The 17,554-nt window shown below is 45.3% G+C and overlaps 1 protein-coding gene across 1 annotated transcript in view; it reads left to right on the top strand.

Annotated features, from left to right (window-relative positions):
* Nucleotides 1-553: 553 nt before the first annotated feature.
* Zc3hav1 (zinc finger CCCH-type containing, antiviral 1) overlaps nt 554-17,554 on the top strand; it is a 78,450-nt gene continuing 61,449 nt past the window's right edge. Inside the window, exon 1 of the mRNA XM_045160397.1 lies at nt 554-1,278. Within this exon, the coding sequence (XP_045016332.1) occupies nt 971-1,278 (308 nt within the window). The 5' untranslated portion in view covers nt 554-970. The remainder of the gene's footprint in view (nt 1,279-17,554) is intronic.

Genomic DNA, 17,554 nt, shown 5'->3' with positions numbered 1-17,554 from the left:
CACTCTTGCCTTCTTGCAATCTGGAGTGGCTTTAGGGCCCCAAACTTGGAAATTTTAGGCAGGTTGGGATGGGGCAAGAAGTGGTCCTTCAAAAAAAAAAAAAAAAAAGTTCGCGAGAAGAAAACGATAAAATTAATTAAAAAAAAAAGGCCAACGTAGAGGAATAATAATTGTTTTGTCAGAGGGGCTGGGTGGTGAAGAGTCTTAGATCAACCAGAGGCATCGCAGATCAACCAGGGGCATCGCGATCTCGGGGTCAGGAGTCAGAAAGTTTTGGGGAACTTGGTGGGCGTCAGGGCTTCACTTGTTCGCCGGTTACTTCTTGGGACCGCGTCGAAATCGCGGGGTGGATTTGAAGGAAGCCTGAGTGACACCGAGGCAGGGCGCCCTGCTCTGGGGAGGCGCTGGCGGAGAGGTCAGCTCTTTCCGGGGATGGGTGGGGCCCCGAGAGTTCGAGGTCTCTTCCAGTAGGGCCCCCCCCAAGATGCGTCACTCGCATCCGGGGCCGGCTTATCAGAACTCCACCAGAGAACTCCAAGATCATTTTTTTTTTTTTAAACTTCCTCTTCTTTAGCAAGAAGCGTCGCGGTCCCCAAGTTTATGTGTGTGAGCTGTGGCTTGCGGAGCGGAGGGAACGGAACCTCGCTGTCTCGTCGAGCCTCGCACCGAGGAAGGAGGCTTCCCGGGTTGTCGCCGTGGTGGTCAGTGTCCCGTGGCGTTCGCCGCTCGCCTCGGCGGGGTTGACTTTGGAGAAAAAAAAAAAAAAAAAAAAAAGAATCCTCGAGCCCCGGGACCCGCTGGGTGACGCCCAGACACGAGTTGGAAAGCGAAAGCGCTTGTGCTCCGCACTCGGCACCGCCCGCCTTGCCCGCGTCCGCCCCCGGGGCCGCTTGTAAGTTTCGTTTCTCTTCCGTGTGAGTTTCCCCGGCGTCGCTCGCACCGGCCGCCGCCACCCGCAACCGAGCGCGCCATGGCGGACCCCGGCGTGTGCTGCTTCATCACCAAGATCCTGTGCGCCCACGGGGGTCGCATGACCCTGGACGAGCTGCTGGGCGAGATCGCGCTCCCGGAGCCGGAGCTCCGCGACCTGCTCCTGACGGCCGGGCCCGATCGCTTCGTGCTGGTGGAGAGCGGAGGCAGGGCCGGCGTCGCCAGCTCCGTGGTGGCCACCACCCGAGCCCGGGTCTGCCGTCGCAAGTATTGCCAGAGTCACTGCGAAAACCTGCACCTCTGTAAGCTCAACCTGCTGGGCCGCTGCCACTATTCGCAAGCGGAGCGGTATGTGCGGTGGAGGGGAAGCTGCCCGTGGTCCTGGTCCTGGGGATGGGTTTGGGGGGGGGGGGCCGTGATGGAGGTGGGAGGGAGGAGGAGGAGGAAGGTGATGTCGCCGCGCGAGGGGCTTACCCCCCACCTCCAGCTGCTCACTTCCCCTGCTGTGCCCGCTCTACTCCCCTGACCTCTCCCTTCCATGCCAGAGCCCCGAAAAACTTTCCTCGAATATATCCAAATTCATATCATCGCAGGCTTGACACGAGGCTTTCTCTCTACCCTTTCTGCCCGCCCACAAGAATCAAAGGGAGAGGGGGAAAAAAAGTACTTTTAAAATTTCATTTTACTTCTTTGGGGAGGGTGGGGAGGCGGGTGGGGGAGAGAAATTAGCAGAGCCTCGACAAATTGTAGGATGAGAGCTGGGAACGAAGAAGAATGCCTCCAACGTTTCTGTATCCGGAGCCTCTTTTCCCTCTCCCTTCAATCTCCTCGACCCTGAATGCGTGTGTGTGTATGTGGGGAGAGATGTTGGTTGGGGGGGTCTTCCCAGGACCTGCGCATCTGCACCCGGCTCCACCCCCCGAGCTGCGGGCCCGGCTGTGGCTCTTCAGCTCCGCTTTCCTAAGCCGCCGCTCGCTCTGGGCCACTTTTCTTCTTTCTGGCGCCCTCGGCCAGGCGGTTCACCTGGACAGAAAGGTTCTCCTCTGCGTCCCCAAAGATGCAGCGACTCCTCTTCCTGTGGTCTGCACCGTGACCCACACGGTGAAATCTTCTGGGACCTCTCGCTCTTATTTAAGTTAATTAAGGAATTCTTTTGGGTTTTCAAGGTAGGGTCTCGCTCTAGCCCAGGCTGACCTGGCATTTATTGTGGAGTCTCAGGGTGGCCTCGAACTCACGGTAATCTCACGGTAATCTTCCTTCCTTTTTTTTTTTTTTTTCCCCTCCCTCCTTCCCTACCTCTCTCCCTCCTTTCAGGCAGCCCAGGTTGCCCTGGAATTCACTATGTCGTTCAGGTTGGCCTTGAACTCATTGTGATCCTCCTACCTCTGCCTCCCAAATGCTGGGATTAAAGAAATGCGCCACCACTCTTGAAGGAAAGCAGTTGCTTCTGTGATTCCATGTTGTTTAAATTTTTTCTTTCCAAAGCTTTTTGGTTTAGTTCCTTTCCAATTTCGCTTCAGCTCATCTGTCACATCTACCACGATGGCTTCCAAACATTACATCCCTTGCCCGGGCCTGTGCTCCATCTTCACGGTCAGAGGAGACACTGTATTGAGCAGCCAAAATGGGCCAAAACCAAAACCAAACCAAACCAAACAAACAAAACAACCTTTATTATTTGAGAAAGGGGTTCACCAGGTTGCCTAGGCTGATCTTGACCGCCATAACCCTTGAACTTGGCGTCCCCCGGAATCAGCCTCTGTAGAAGCTGAGATTATAGGCCTGCACCACCAAGCCTAGCTTCCTTACATCTGCCCAGTTGTTTTTTTTCCATAGAGTACTTTGCACAATTTTTCTAACTTAAAAAAAACTGTAAGTGGTGCTCCTTTTACAAAATGGTGGCCATCAAACTTTTGGTCATGAACTTCCTAGCAAAACATTTTAGTCCACCTCCTCCCCAAAGCATACCAAAGAGCAGATGATGTAATATTTTTTTTTTCCTCAAAAACTGCTTAGAGCAAAATCTCTCAGGCTGGAGAGGTGGCTTAGCAGTTAAGGTGCTTGCCTTCAAAGCCAAAGGGCCCAGGTTCAATTTCTCAGGACCCACATAAGCCAAATGCACAAGATGGCACATTTTCATTTTCAGAATGGGTGCCCATTCTCTCTCTCTCTCTCTCCCCATCTCAAATAAATAAAGAGCTAAATTAAAAAAAAAAAAAAAACCTTCACCTTATCAAAAATTTAAAGAAGTGATTGAAGCGCAGTGTGGTGGCCCCCTTTAATCCTAGCACTCAGGAGGCAGAGGTAGGATCACTGTGAGTTCCACTACATAGTTAATTCCAGGTCAGCCTAGAGTGAGATCTTGTCTTGGGGAAAAAAAAGTGATTGAGGATACCACTTATTTCAATATTTAATATGTCATGAGGTAACCATTCCTAAGCCTGAGTTACCAGAGGAAATCATGTAAGTTACCGGCAAATGAAGAAATCACTAAGTAGGAGGGGACAGAAGTGGGTAGAGGATAGAAAAGGAAGGAACAGTCTAGCACATTCTTGCACTGTACTTTAAGTAACAGGGTCAGAAGGCTTTGTGATCTTTGTTTCTTTGTGATCTTTGTTTCTTTCTTTTTTTTTTTTCCTGCTTTGTTATGAAAAATTTGTAACCAAGTGTGGACCTTTAGTTCTTAAATGTTTTGATTTTTTCCTAGGGAGATTTTTTTTTAAAGAATTTTATTTTTATTTATTTGAGACACAGAGAGAGGGAGAGTGTGTGAGGATGAGCACACCAGGGCTTCTGGCCACTGCAAATGAACTCCAGATGCATGTGCATCTGACTTATGTGGGACCTGGAGAATTGAACCTGGATCCTTAGGCTTTGCAGGCAAGCACCTTAACTGCTAAGCCATCTCTCCAGCCCTTCTAGGGAGTTAACAAATAATATATTCATTTATGAGAAAGTGAGAGAAGGAGGCAGAGAGAATGGGCATGCCAAGGCCTGTAGCCACTGCAAATGACATCCAGACACATGCACTACCTTGTGCATCTGGTGGGTACTGGGGAATTGAACCTGGGTCTTTAGGTTTAGAATACAACTTAGGCTTTGAAAACAAGTGCTGTAACTTCTGAGCCATCTCTCCAGCCTGGGAGTTTATTTAGTTTGTTTATTTATTTATTTATTTATTTTTTAGTTTATTTATTTTAACATACTCATACTCAGAGTAGAGAGGGGAGTGTGTTGAGCCTCCAAGCACTCACCCTTTTGATTCAATAGGTTTCAAAGTATGGCCAGTCTTGTTCTATTCATCCCTGTCCACAAATTCAGTGTTATTTCAAATGCAAGCAGTTATTTACTTCATAATTACTTCAGTGTCTCTAACAGATATGGCCTATATTTTAGTAATATAATTCCAGTGCAATGATAACCTTTTTAAAAACGATAACCTGGCCCGGTGTGGTAGTGCACACATTTAATCCCAGCACTCAGGAAGGCAGAAGTAAGAGGATCTCTGTGAGTTCAAGGCCATTCTGAGACTACATAGTGAATTCCAGGTCAGCCTGGACCAGAGTGAAACTCTACCTTGAAAACTAAAAAAAATTTTTATCATCTAATACCATATGGCGTTCAGAGGCCTCCTGATCACCTCCTAAGTCTAACTTGTATTTTCAGAAAAACATGCCTATAGAGATATAATTCATAACAGGTTTTTTTTGTTTTTTTTTTTTTTCGAGGTAGGGTCTCACTGTAGCTCAGGCTGACCTGGAATTTACTATGTAGTCTCAGGATGGCCTCGAATTTACAGCAATCCTCCTACCTCTGCCTCCCAAGTGCTGGAATTAAAGATGTGTGCCACCCTGCCTGGCACACATAACAGTTGTATTCAATGTTGTTTTTTTTTATTTTTTCCAGTGTTTTTAGAAACTTCATTTTGACTTATTGTGCACAAGGTGTATAGGAGTTTTCAAATTTTTTATTTATTTGCGTGTGTGCGTGTGTGTGTGTGTGTGTGTGTGTGTGTGTGTGTGTGTGTGGTGGTGGTGGCAGGGGAGAGGGGTGCCGCCAGGACCTCTTGCCTCTACAAACAAATGGCTCGTCATTTGTATCACTTTGTGTGTCTGGTTTTATGTGGGTAACTTGGGGATTGAACCCAGGTTTGCAGTCTTTGCAAGCAAGCACCTTTAGCCCCTGAGCCATCTCCCCAGCCCTATAATTTTTATTGTTAGTATTTTGGCCTGGTTTGAAACAAACCATACTAAGCTCAGAAAGTGGGTTTGTAACCTGCACTTTTCTGTATTTATTTATTTTCCTTGAGACTAAGTGTGCTTATGTAGCTAAGACTGGTTTTGAATTCATAGTCTGTTTCCTGGATGCTGGCATCACAGGTATGTGCCACACATTCGGCTCTGGTATAGCTATATGTAAATTTCCTGTTCATATCATTTAGAATTACAAACGCAATGTATAGAGTGTCTTAATAAGGACCCTTTTTTTTTAAACCAAGTATGCTTGCTAAAAGTATTTTACCCTTAGCAACTTTTACAAAATCTTGTCTTCTGAAACTTCACACTCATTAGTCTAATGACTTTCTTTGTGAATCACTGGTTAATGGGGTCTGTGAACCCATTAATGCCCACAAGGAGGTAATGAAATGCTTTGTGTTCATGTGGAGACAACTGTATTTTTGTTGGACTTAGAAGATTTCCCCTGAATACTGCTACTTATAGGTCAGTTTCTGTCTTCTGCTGTAATGCTTTGAGCTATATATTTTAGCTGACAACAGGGCCAGCTTAAGTAGGTGTTGTGTAATTGTTTTGGCACATGATTTTGCTTTGCTGAAATAATATCCTTACACATGGAGTTCCATCCTAGTTCTGACATAACCACCATTTATTGAACAAATAATTGTGTGTGTGTGTGTGTGTTTGAGGCAGGGTCTCACTGTAGATCCAGGCTGTACTCAAAGCAATCCTTCTACCCTGCTTTCCAAGAGCTAGGATTAAAGGCATGTGCCACTGTGCCTAGCTTGAACAAACTATGCACTAAATTCTGTGATAAACACAGTGAAGATGATAAGTTAGTCTTTACCACAGCTTCTTGGGATAGGTATGTAAATCCTACCTTTTTTTCTTCAGTTTTTTGGCAACTTCCATGATTGTAAACAATAACCTATGGTAATTCCCTCCCTTCCCCCACCTTTTCTTTGTTTTCTCCCCTCCCCTCCCCTCCCCTCCCAAACAGAGAGAGAGAGAATAACCGAGCTGGGACCTTTCAGCCACTGTGAACAAACTCCAGACATGTGCGCCTCCTTGTGCACATGTGTGACATTGCATGCTTGCGTGGCTGTGTGTCTGGCTATGTGGGACCTGGAGATTCGAACAAGCATTCTTAGGCTTTGCAGGCAAACACCTTAACCACTAAGCCATCTCTCCAGCCCCTCCCTTTTTTTGTTTTTTTAAGGTAGGGTCTCACTGTAGCCCAGGCTGACCTGGAATTCATCCTGTATTCTCAGGGTGGCCTTGAACTCACGCGATCCTCCTACCTCTCCCTCCTGAGTGCTGGGATTAAAGGCGTGCACCATCACACCCGGCTTTTTTTTTTTTTTAATGCGTGTGGGGGGGTGTTTGAATGTGTGTGGGGTACACATGTGCATGCAGAACACATGTACATGGGTCTGCATGCACATGTGTGTAAGTATTTATGTAGGTGAGGAGAGCTTCAGGTGTTGTTCCCCAGGCACACCATCCACCTTTTAAAAAAATATATTTTATATACTAATTTGCAAACAGAGAGGGAGACAGAGAAAGAAAGAGCGAGAGAGAACGGGTACACCAGGGCTTCTTGCTGCTGCAAAGGAACTCCAAAGACATCTGTGCTGCTTCTCTCATTTGGCCTTATGTGGGTACTGGGGAGTTGAACCCCAGGCCTACAGGCTTTACAAACAAGCACCTTTAACCTCTGAGCCACCTCCCAGCCCTGTAGATGTACCTTAAATTTTTTTTTTTTTTTTTTTGGTTTTCGAGGTAGGTTCACTCTAGCTCAGGCTAACCTGGAATTCACTCTGTTTTCTCAGGGTGGCCTTGAACCACAGTGATCCTCCTACCTCTGCCTCCCGAGTGCTGGTATTAAAGGCGTGCGCCACCACACCCGGCTTAAAAGTTTTATTTATTTGCAGGTACATATGTGTGTGTGTGTGTGCGCAAATATGCCAGGGCTTCTTGCCACTGCAAACAAGCACCAAACACTAGCAGTAGTTGTTTTTGTTTTTTTTTTTCCCTTGAGGTAGGGTCTTGCTCTAACCCAGGTTGACCTGGAATTAGTCTCAGGCTGCCCTCAAACTCACAGCAATCCTCCTACCTCGGTCTTCCACGTGCTGGGGTTAAAGGCATGTGCCACCATGCCTTTTTGCATCCAGCTTAAGTGGGTGACTTGGGACTTGAACTCCAGGGCCGCCAGGTTTTGCAAGCAAGTGCATGTTTAACCACCGAGCAGTCTGCCCAGCCCCCTACCCACCTTTTCTTGGGACAGGGTCTCTCGTTGGCCTAGAGTCTTGGTCCTGAAGCTCGAGCTCCAGGGTCCTGTTCGCCTCCTAAGCACTGGGAATACAAGCGCATATGCCAACACAGCCAGCCTTTCCCCCTGGGTTCTGGAGTTTGAAGTCAGGTGGTCATGCTTGTGAGGCAGAGCACTTTGCTGGTGGAGCTATGTCCTTACCTCCCCCCCCTTTTTTTGGGAGAGGGACAGGCTAGCCTCCTGAGTCCTGGGATTACAGGCATGTGCTACCATACCTAGATTCGTAAATCCCATCTTAATATATGAAACCTGGGCACAGAAGTCTGTAGACATTTACTGAACATCACTTTGCCAATGGCTGGCAGAGTTGGCAGATGGAGCCTTATTGGCATAACTTCTTTAACACTTCCATTGTCCAGTCGCTGTACGCCATGAGATCTTTCACGAACTCAGCTTACTCTTTTTGCGAGGACGATTTCTGTTGAACCCATTAAAATAGGCTAACAATGCCTTTGCCTCGCTGTGGTTTCTGCCGCTGTGGGTGTTTCCTTAGGGCTCTTTCCTATTGGTATGGCAAGAATTGGTTAGCTGAAACCTTGGGTGGGGGTGAGCAGATGGCGTAAGGACAAGTTTTTTCATAAACCAAGCTGAAAATGTGCAAAGAATAATGTAATAAGTCTGGTAGTATGTATACTCTATGTATAAAGAAAATTATCTGCAAGATACAACATGAATATTTATGTTTTTAATTTTTTTCTAATCTTTTAAAAATGGAATAAGCAGTCATAATAGGCCTCAAAATACCTTTTTTTTTTTCTTCCCGAGGTAGGGTCTCACTGTAGCTCAGGCTGACCTGGAAGTCACTATGTAGTCTCAGGGTGGCCTCGAACTCACAGTGACTCTCCTACCTCTGCCTCATGAGGTGTGCACCATCACGCCCGACTCCTAGCCCCCCTTTTTTTTTCAGGTGTATATTTTATTTTATTTACAGGTGTATGTGCTGTTTGTGCACGCACATGTGTGCATGCCCGTTTGTGCCAGAGCTTCTTGTCACTGCAAAGAAGCACCAGACAGTTATAGTACTTTTTGCATTGAGCTTAAATGGGTGCCTTGGGAATTGAACTCTGGGCCGGTGGGTTTTCTAAGCAAGCACCTTTAACTCCTGAGACATTTCCCCAGACCCTTAGGCTGTTTTTGTTTTTGAGGCAGGATCTCACTCTAGCCCAGACTAATCTGGAACTCACTCTGTGGCCCAGGCTGCCCACAAATACACAGTGATCCTCCTGTCTCAGCCTCCTGAGTGTTGGAACTGTAGATATGAGACACATGCACCCCACTTTCTTTCAAGATTGTACAAATTCCTCACATACATATTTGTATAGTACTAATATGTACTAGAACCTACTTATTTATTTATTTTAGAGAGAGGAGCAATGGGGATAAGAATGGCCTCATCAGGGCCTCCAGCCACTGCAAATGAACTCCAGACACATGTGCCACCTTGTGCATCTGGCTTATGTGGGTCCTGGGAAATCAAACCTGGGTCCTTTGGCTTTGCAGGCAAATACCTTAACCACTAAACCGTCTCTCCAGCTCATGTATTAGAATTTTTTTTTTCATTAGGACCTAGTTTATTCTTTTTTTTTTTTTTTGGCTTTTCAAGGTAGGGTCTCACTCTAGCCCAGGCTGACCTAGAATTCACTGTGGAGTCTCAGGATGGCCTCGAACTCACGGCAATCCTCCTGCCTCGTGAGTGCCGGGCTTACAGGCGTGCGCCACCACGCCCAGCCTCTTTCCCCTTTCTGAGATCTCACTGTAACGTAAGCAGGCTTTCGGTCATCTTTCTGCTTCAGCCTCCTGAGTACTGAGATTACATTTACACACCAGCATGCTTGGCTTCTAGTTTCTTTTCTTTTCTTTTAAATACGTATTTAGAGCTGGAGAGATGGCTTGGCAGTTAAGGTGCTTGCCTGTGAAGGCTAAGGATTTTTTGCCTGTTCTCAAATCTGCAGACACGCAGGTGACATCACTCCTGAAGGTATAAATAAGTACAGTCAGCCCTCTGTGCTTACCAGCCGCAGATCAGAAAGTAGGGGACATGTTGGGTCTATACTGAGCATGTTCAGATCTTGTCTTGTCATTATTGTCTAAATAATCCAGTATTTACATTAAACTAGGTACTGCAACCAGTGTAGAGATATACACAATGTCACATAAGGGACTTAGTATCCATGGATTGAGGTAGTCCTGGAATCCCCCCTCCCCCATACCACCCCGCGGCTACCAAGGGTGATACTGCTAATAGACCTCGATACTGCTAATAGACCTCTTCTTTTCATCTGCTCTTTATTTTATTATTATTATTATTATTTTTTACTTTTTTGAGACAGGGTCTCATGGAGCCCAAACTGACCTTGGCTTTAATCTGGCAATGTAGCACCAACGTGCCTGGATTGATGAGGTGCTGGGAATTCAACCCAAGGCTTCATGCATGCAAGCACTCTCCTGAGAAAGGGTCCCACTAGCCCAGGCTAAACTGTAGCCCAGGATGGCCTCACTCATGACAATCCTCCTACCTCAGCCTCCTGAGTGCTGGGATTATAGATGTGAGCCACCACACTCTTTTGTTTTGTTTTTTCTTTTTTTTTAATTTTTCTGATTACAGACAGGGAGAGAGAGAGAGAGAATGGGCATGCCAGGGCTTCCAGCCACTGCAAATGAACTCCAGACGCATGTGCCACCTTGTGCATCTGGTTTACATGGTTCCTGGAGAATCGAACCTGGGTCCTTCGTCTGTGCAGCCCAATACCTTAACCACTAAGCCATCTCCCCAACCCTTTTTTTTTTTTTTTTTTTTTTGAGGTAGAGTCTCACTGTAGCCCAGGCTGACCTGGAATTCTCTATGTAGTCTCAGGGTGGTCTCAAACTCACACCGTCATCCTACCTCTGCCTCCTGAGTGCTGGCACTACAGGCATATGCTACTATACCAAGCCCCTAGTGAGTTTGTTTCTGTTTTTTTTGTTGTTGTTGTTTATTTGTTTTGTTTTTTCAAGGTAGGGTCTCATTCTAGCTCAGGCTGAGGTGGAATTCATTATGTAGTTTCAGGGTAGCCTTGAACTCATGTCGTCCTCCTATGTTTGCTGGGATTAAAGGCATGTGCCACCATGCCTGTCTGTTTCTGATTTATTATTTATTTATTTATTTGAGAGCAACAGACAGAGAGAGAAAGAGGCAGGTAGAGAGAGAGAGAGAATGGGTGGCCAAGGCCTCCAGCCACTGCAAACGAACTCCAGACGCGTGCGCCCCCTTGTGCATTTGGCTAACGTGGGTCCTGGGGAATCCAGCCTCAAACCGCAGTCCTTAGGCTTCATAGGCAAGCGCTTAACTGCTAAGCCATTTCTCCAGCCCTTTATTTTTATTGATTGATTGATTGATTGATTGATTGATTAAGGTAGGGTCTTGCTCTAACCCAGGCTGACCTGGAATTTACTATGTAGTTTCAGTCTGGCCTAGAACGCACAGCAATTCTCATAACCTCTGCCTCCCAAGTGCTGGGATTAAAGGTGTGCACCACCACACCCAGTAATTTTTGTTTAGTTTTTGAAGCAGGGTCTCACTATAGTCCAGACTGACCTGGAATTCACTCTGTAGCCTAGGCTGGCCTCAAGCTCATGGCTATTCTCCTGGGATTAAAGACATGCGCCACCACACCCAGCTCATCTTTTATGTATTTTAATCTTCTTTTCAGTTTTAAAAGTGAAGGAAACCATTTAAAAGCGAATGATTTAGTGTCAGCAAGCACATTCATGATCTTGTGCAACCATCACCGCTGTCTCGTTCCAGAATGTTTTCATCATACCCAAAAGAATGCCCATTCCCATCAGCAGTCACTCCCCTCTCTCCTTTCCCCCCCCTCACCGCTCCTGGCCACCCGGAATCTACTTTCTGATGGTATGGACTTTTCGTTGCAGTGGATGCATACAATATGTAGCCTCTGGTGCCCCACATTGTGATGTTTGAAAAGGTTTCATTTCAGTTGTGCAAGTGACACACAGTTTGAGTGAGTGTGTTTTCCCAGAAGGAGTCTTCCGGGAAGTTCTCTCTTGTCAGTAATTTGTGCTGTCTCCATGGAGTCACGTCTTCAGGCCAGGGCCTTAGAGGCATACTATTTTGTGCAACATTATGACTCAGTGGCCTACACCTTATAAGAATCATTTGGGAATTTCTGGGATTTTTTTTTTTTCCAGATTTACTTCATACTTTTCATTTTAATCTGGTCAAATGTGTGCATTTGATATTAATACCAATGTGTGCAGTGTTCTGTAGAAAGTAAGCTAAGAAGAAACTCAATGTATTACAAGAGATACTGTGAACAATCATAAAAATCTTAGTGATTTATTCAATAGGTGGGGGGGGGAGAGAGAGAAAGAATGGGCATATATTTATTATTTATAATTTGCTTTCTGTTCCTAACCAAATATATTTTTAAACTTTTTATTTATTTATTTATTTATTTTTTTGTGTGTGTGTGAGAGAGAGAGAGAGAGAGAAAATGGGCACGCCAGGGCCTCCAGCTGCTGCAAATGAACTCCAGAAGCATGCAAAACCTTGTGCATGTAGCTTATGTGGATCCTGGGGAATCAAACCTGGGTCCTTTAGCTTTGCAGGCAAGCTCCTTAACTGCTAAGCCATCTCTCCAGCCCCCATGTATTCTTATATTTTTATTATTTTATTTTTGAGTGAGAGACAGAGAAAGAGGCAGACAGAGAGGGAGAGAGAGAATGAGCATGCCAGGGCCTTTCAGCCACTGTGAATGAACTCCAGACGTGTGCGCCCCCTTGTGGTGCATGTGCAACATTTCACGCTTACATCACTGCATCTGGCTATGTGGGACCTGGAGATTTGAACATGGGTTCTTAGGCGTTGCAGGCAAGTGCCTTATCTGCTAAACCATCTCTCCAGCTCCCCATTTATTCTTTGCTTTCTTTTTTAAAAAATATATTTTATTTATTGGGGGGGGGGGAGAAGCAGATAGAAAGAGAGGGAATGGGAATGGCAGGACCTCTAGCCACTGCAAATGAACTCCAGATGCATGCGCCACCTTGTGCATCTGGCTTATGTGGGTCCTGGGGAATCAAACCTGGGTTCTTAACCCCTAAGCCATCTCTCCAGTCCTGTTTACCTTTTTTTTTTTTTTTTCGGTTTTTGAGGTAGGGTCTTGCTGTAGCCCAGGCTGAGCTTATATATAGAGCTTATATATATATATGTGTGTGTGTGTATCAATTATATATATATACATATACACACACACATATATATATATATATATACACATACATACACATACACACACATGTATAAGAGAAGGGAGTATGGGTGCAAAATTGAACTCCAGATGCATGTACCACCTTGTGCTCCTGGCTTTACATGGGTACTGGGAAATTGATCCTCAGCTGGCAGGCTTTGCAAACAAGTGCCTGTAACTGCCATCTCCTCAACTGTTATTTAACCTTTTTAAAATCATCTTTGTGGGCTGGGAAGAGAGCTCAGGCGTTAAAATCAACTTTAGCTGGGTGTAATGGTACCCATTTTTAATCCCAGTGCTCAGCAGGCTAAGGTAAGAAGATTGCCATGAGTTTGATGCCAGTGTGGAAAAAAAAATGACTTTATTAAGACATGAATCTATTTAGTGACATGTGCACATTTAAAGTTTAAAGAGTTTTGACAAATGGATTCATTCATGTGACCAGGAATACAGCCAAAAGGTGAGAATTTTTATTTCATTTTTGGTTTCTCAAAGTAGACTCTTGCTCTAGCCCAGGCTGACAGGTTGGCCTCTAACGCACAGTTATCCCCTCACACCTCAGCCTTCTGAGTGCAAGATGAGAACATTTTTGTCAGCTCTAAGTGAGTTTCTTGTACCCCCTTTTCAGCTCACCAGTCAATCCCCACTTCTCCAACCTTTTTGCCTCAGTGATTTTTCACTGTTACCTGTAAAGCTGTAGCGCTTTCCCCTATCCCCTGATGAGCATTTTGGGGTACAAGCAGGTTCTCAACTTTAGAGCTACTCAAACTTTGACCACCTCGTATTCACAACACTCAGGAATGTGCATACTAAAACACAGATTCCTGGATATGTTGGAAATTCTGGTTCAGAAGAGGTTTGGGTGTGGCAACCTGCATTTTAACTATCACCTTTTATTTCATTTCATTTATTTATTTATTATTTTTTTTCTTGGTTTTTCGCAGTAGGGTCTCACTCTAGCTCAAGCTGACCTGGCATTCACTTTGTAGTCTCAGGGTGGCCTCGAACTCAGAGTGATCCTCCTACCTCTGCCTCCCAAGTGCTGGGATTAAAGGCATATGCCACCACGTCCGGCCTACCTTTTTCTCCCTCCCTCCCGCCCTCCCTCCCTTCCCTCCCTCCCTCCCCCCCCCTCCCTCTCCCTCCCTTCCTCCCTCCCTCCTTCCCTCCCTCCCTTCCTTCCTTTCTTTCTTTCTTTCTTTTTGAGGTAAGGCCTGCTCTAGCCCTGGTTGACCTCAGGTTTAAGTCTCATCTTGACAGGGCTCTAAACCACATTTTCAGAAACAAATGGTACCCAGAGATATGTTTCCTGGCAGACTTAAAGTGTTAAGTTTTATGTGGCTCCTGTGCTTGAGAAAAGTGAAAGAGAAACGAATGCTTCCATTCAAAGTGAACAAAAGGCTAAAACCATTGCATTCTCAAATGTTAAGGTACACCCTTTAGTTTTGTGGCATAACCTGGAGACACACAGGAAGCTTGTGGCATTCCAATTTCAACAACTATTTACTGAGTACATACTTGTTGTTTCCTCCCCCTTCCCCTCCCCCCTCCTTCTTTTCCCACACTGGAAAGGAATCCTCAAGTGCTTTTAACTTGTAGATGAAATTTTCTCTCCTTTATGTTAATATCCAGGTTAACTTTCACAGGAATTTATGTTGGAAGCATGGGTGGGGAGAAGAGGCATGTGATAAGAGACGCAGGGGGGTGTGGGGGTGACCTGCTTTTTCTAGAGAATCATTCTTGGTAAACATAGTGGCCTCCTGCCCTTGACTCTCCCCTTGCTATACTTTTTCCTCATGTGGACTTAAGGGTTAGGTGGTCGCACTTCTGCTTCACAGTGAGGAATATAAAAAGTACTGCTGGGCCTGGAGAGATAACTGAGCAGGTAAGGTATTTGCCTATGAAGCCTGAGGACTCACGTTTGATTCCCCAGTACTTGCAAGGCAGATGCACACGGTGGTGCACGCGTCTGGAGTTTGTTTGCATTGGCTAGATGCCCTGGCGCACCCATTCTCTCTCTACCTGCCTCTCTCTCAAATAAATATTTTAAAAATATTTAAAAAATAAGTACAAAGAGAATAAGGACTCTTTGGACTTTAAAATAATTTTGTTAGGGCTGGAGAGATGGCTTAGCGGTTAAGCGCTTGCCTGTGAAGCCTAAGGACCCCGGTTCGAGGCTCGGTTCCCCAGGTCCCACGTTAGCCAGATGCACAAGGGGGCGCACGCGTCTGGAGTTCGTTTGCAGAGGCTGGAAGCCCTGGTGCGCCCATTCTCTCTCTCTCCCTCTATCTGTCTTTCTCTCTGTGTCTGTCGCTCTCAAATAAATAAATTAAAAATTAAAAAAAAAAATTTTTGTTAGAGATGGAGAAGAGGGCTTAGCAGTTAAGGCGTTTGCCTGGAAAGCCAAAGGACCCAGGTTCAATTCCCCAGGACCCATGTAAGCCAGATGCACAAGGAGGCGCGTGCATCTGGAGTTCGTTTGCAATGGCTGGAGGCCCTGGTGCGCCTTCTCTGTCTCTCTCTCTCTCTCTACCTCTTTCTCTCTCAAATAAATAAAATATATTTAAAAACAATTCTGTTAGGGGTTTTCTTTACATTTTAACTTTTTATTGATAACCTCAAATATACATAGACAATATACCACAATCAGTTCCCATCCACCAAACTTCCTTTTCCCTTATTTCCCCCTCCACGGAATCCCTTCCTTCAACCAGTTTAGGGTAGCCTTTATTTTATTTTATTTATTTATTTTGAGAAATAGATTTTGAGAGAAACAGATAGTATAGGTGCTCCAGGGTCTCTCTGTAGCCAGGGCAAACTTCAGACACAGGTGCTGCTTCGTGCATCTGGCTTACATTGGTACTGGCTTCACAGGCAAACGCCTTAGCTACTAAGCAGCAGCGTCTCTAGCCATAGAGTGGCTTTTGATTAGTAACATTCTATTCTGTAGACCTCTGTTCTCTAGATTGTATCTTTTACACTTCCTGCTTCCTTTTCTACCTAGCTTGTATTATAATGAGCTATTTCCTGTTTTTAAAAATCAGGATCTCTTTAGGGCGCAGATAAACGCCCATCTGACTTTATGTGGATGCTAGGAAATTGAATCCCGGCAATCTTTGCAAGCTACGGGCTTTAACCACTGAGCAATCTCCCCAGTACCCTAATGAGGTATTTCCTGTTTTCTCTAGAAATTGATTCTGTTTTCAACCCAAGGAGGTATGGGGAAACAGAAGGGTTGAGGGGGAGAAGGGAAGGGGTATTTCAATACAATTACTGACAAAACTCTTAGATTTTCTTTCTTTTCTTTTGGCTGTGTTTACTGACCAGAGAAATCAAGGGCTCAGAGGGGAACACCCAGTTTAAGGGCCTAACCCAGAGTCTTTTGTTTGTTTGTTTTTTGAGGAAAGGTCTCCCTCTAGCTCAGGCTGATGTGGAATTCATTCTGTAGTCTCAGGGTGGCCTTGAACTCATGACGATCCTCCTACCTTGGCTTCCCAAAGGCTGGGATTAAAGGCGTATATAGATTTAATGTTATATTACATATATATATTTAAATCACAGCGTATGTGACAGGCCCAGCCGTTGAGTCTGAGCAAAGACTACATTGGAATCACCTGGGGTCCCTGAGCGTGGTGCCTGGCCAGCTATTTTTAAGCATTCCCCAGTTGGTGATTATGGGTCACCATGGATAAGATCCACTTTTCAGGCTAGCTGTTTAGACTGTGCCCACAGCATGGGAGAGCAGTTACTGCCTGGGTTAAAATAACATTTTGTTCTTTGGCTGGAATAGAATAGCGAAAAAGGTCATTATTTGTTTTTAGGCTTGGGATTCCTGAGAGAGAATTTTGCCTCTGTCAAGGCCATCTTTGCCCCTTTCTCTCTCTCTCTCTCTCTTTTTTTTTTTTTTTTAATTTTGGTTTGTTTTTCAAGGTAGGGTCTCACTCTAGTCCAGGCTGACCTGGAATTCACTATGGAGTCTCAGGGTGGCCTTGAACTCACGGCGATCCTCCTACCTCTGCCTCTCGAGTGCTGGAATTAAAGGTGTACACCACCATGCCTGGCACTCCTTTTACACTTTTTAAAAATATTTTTTATTTTTATTTATTAGAGAGAGTAAGAAACGGGGAGAGAGAGCGAGCAAAAGAGAGAGTGCCAGGGCCTCTGGCCATTGAAAAAGAACTCCAGATGCATGCACCGCGTTGTGCATCTGGCTTACATGGGTCCTGGGGAATTGAACCTGGGTCCTTAGGCTTTTCAGGCAAGCGTCTTAACTGCTAAGCCATCTCTGTAGCCTTGTGTGCTCTTTTTTCAAAGTGACCATATCCTATGAGGACCCACCTGAACTGTCTGCTTGCTTGTTTATCTGTGCAAAGTGCCAGCAATGTTCTGCAATGTTTACTTTCCCTTGGGTAGTTAGTTCATAAAGGTTTGTAGGAGAGGTGAGGCTTTTTTCTTTTTCTTTTCTTTTCTTTTCTTTTTTTTTTTTTTTGTTGTTGGTTTTGGACTGGAAAGTGGGGGATTGTTACAGCTCTAACCTGCCATCTGATGGACCTATTGTTGCCTTTAGGGGAGGAAACCAGGGGGTCCTACACTTCCATTGACCCACCTGGAAGCTTGTGCCTCTTCCCATCCCCCATCCTCAGACTTACTGACTCAGAAAGGAGCTGGGGCCCAGCCAACAGTGTTGTTCTATCAAACCCTCTAGATTGTTCTGATGCATGCTAAAAAAGTTCGAGAACCACTTGATAGGTCTGGGATAATGCTCCAGAATTTGCATTTCTTTGCTTATTATTAATTATAATTTTAATTTT

The sequence above is a fragment of the Jaculus jaculus genome, chromosome 10 (assembly GCF_020740685.1).
Source record: "Jaculus jaculus isolate mJacJac1 chromosome 10, mJacJac1.mat.Y.cur, whole genome shotgun sequence".
In the NCBI taxonomy this organism is placed as follows: Eukaryota; Metazoa; Chordata; class Mammalia; order Rodentia; family Dipodidae; genus Jaculus; species Jaculus jaculus.
This window is presented reverse-complemented; position numbering and strand designations above follow the sequence as displayed.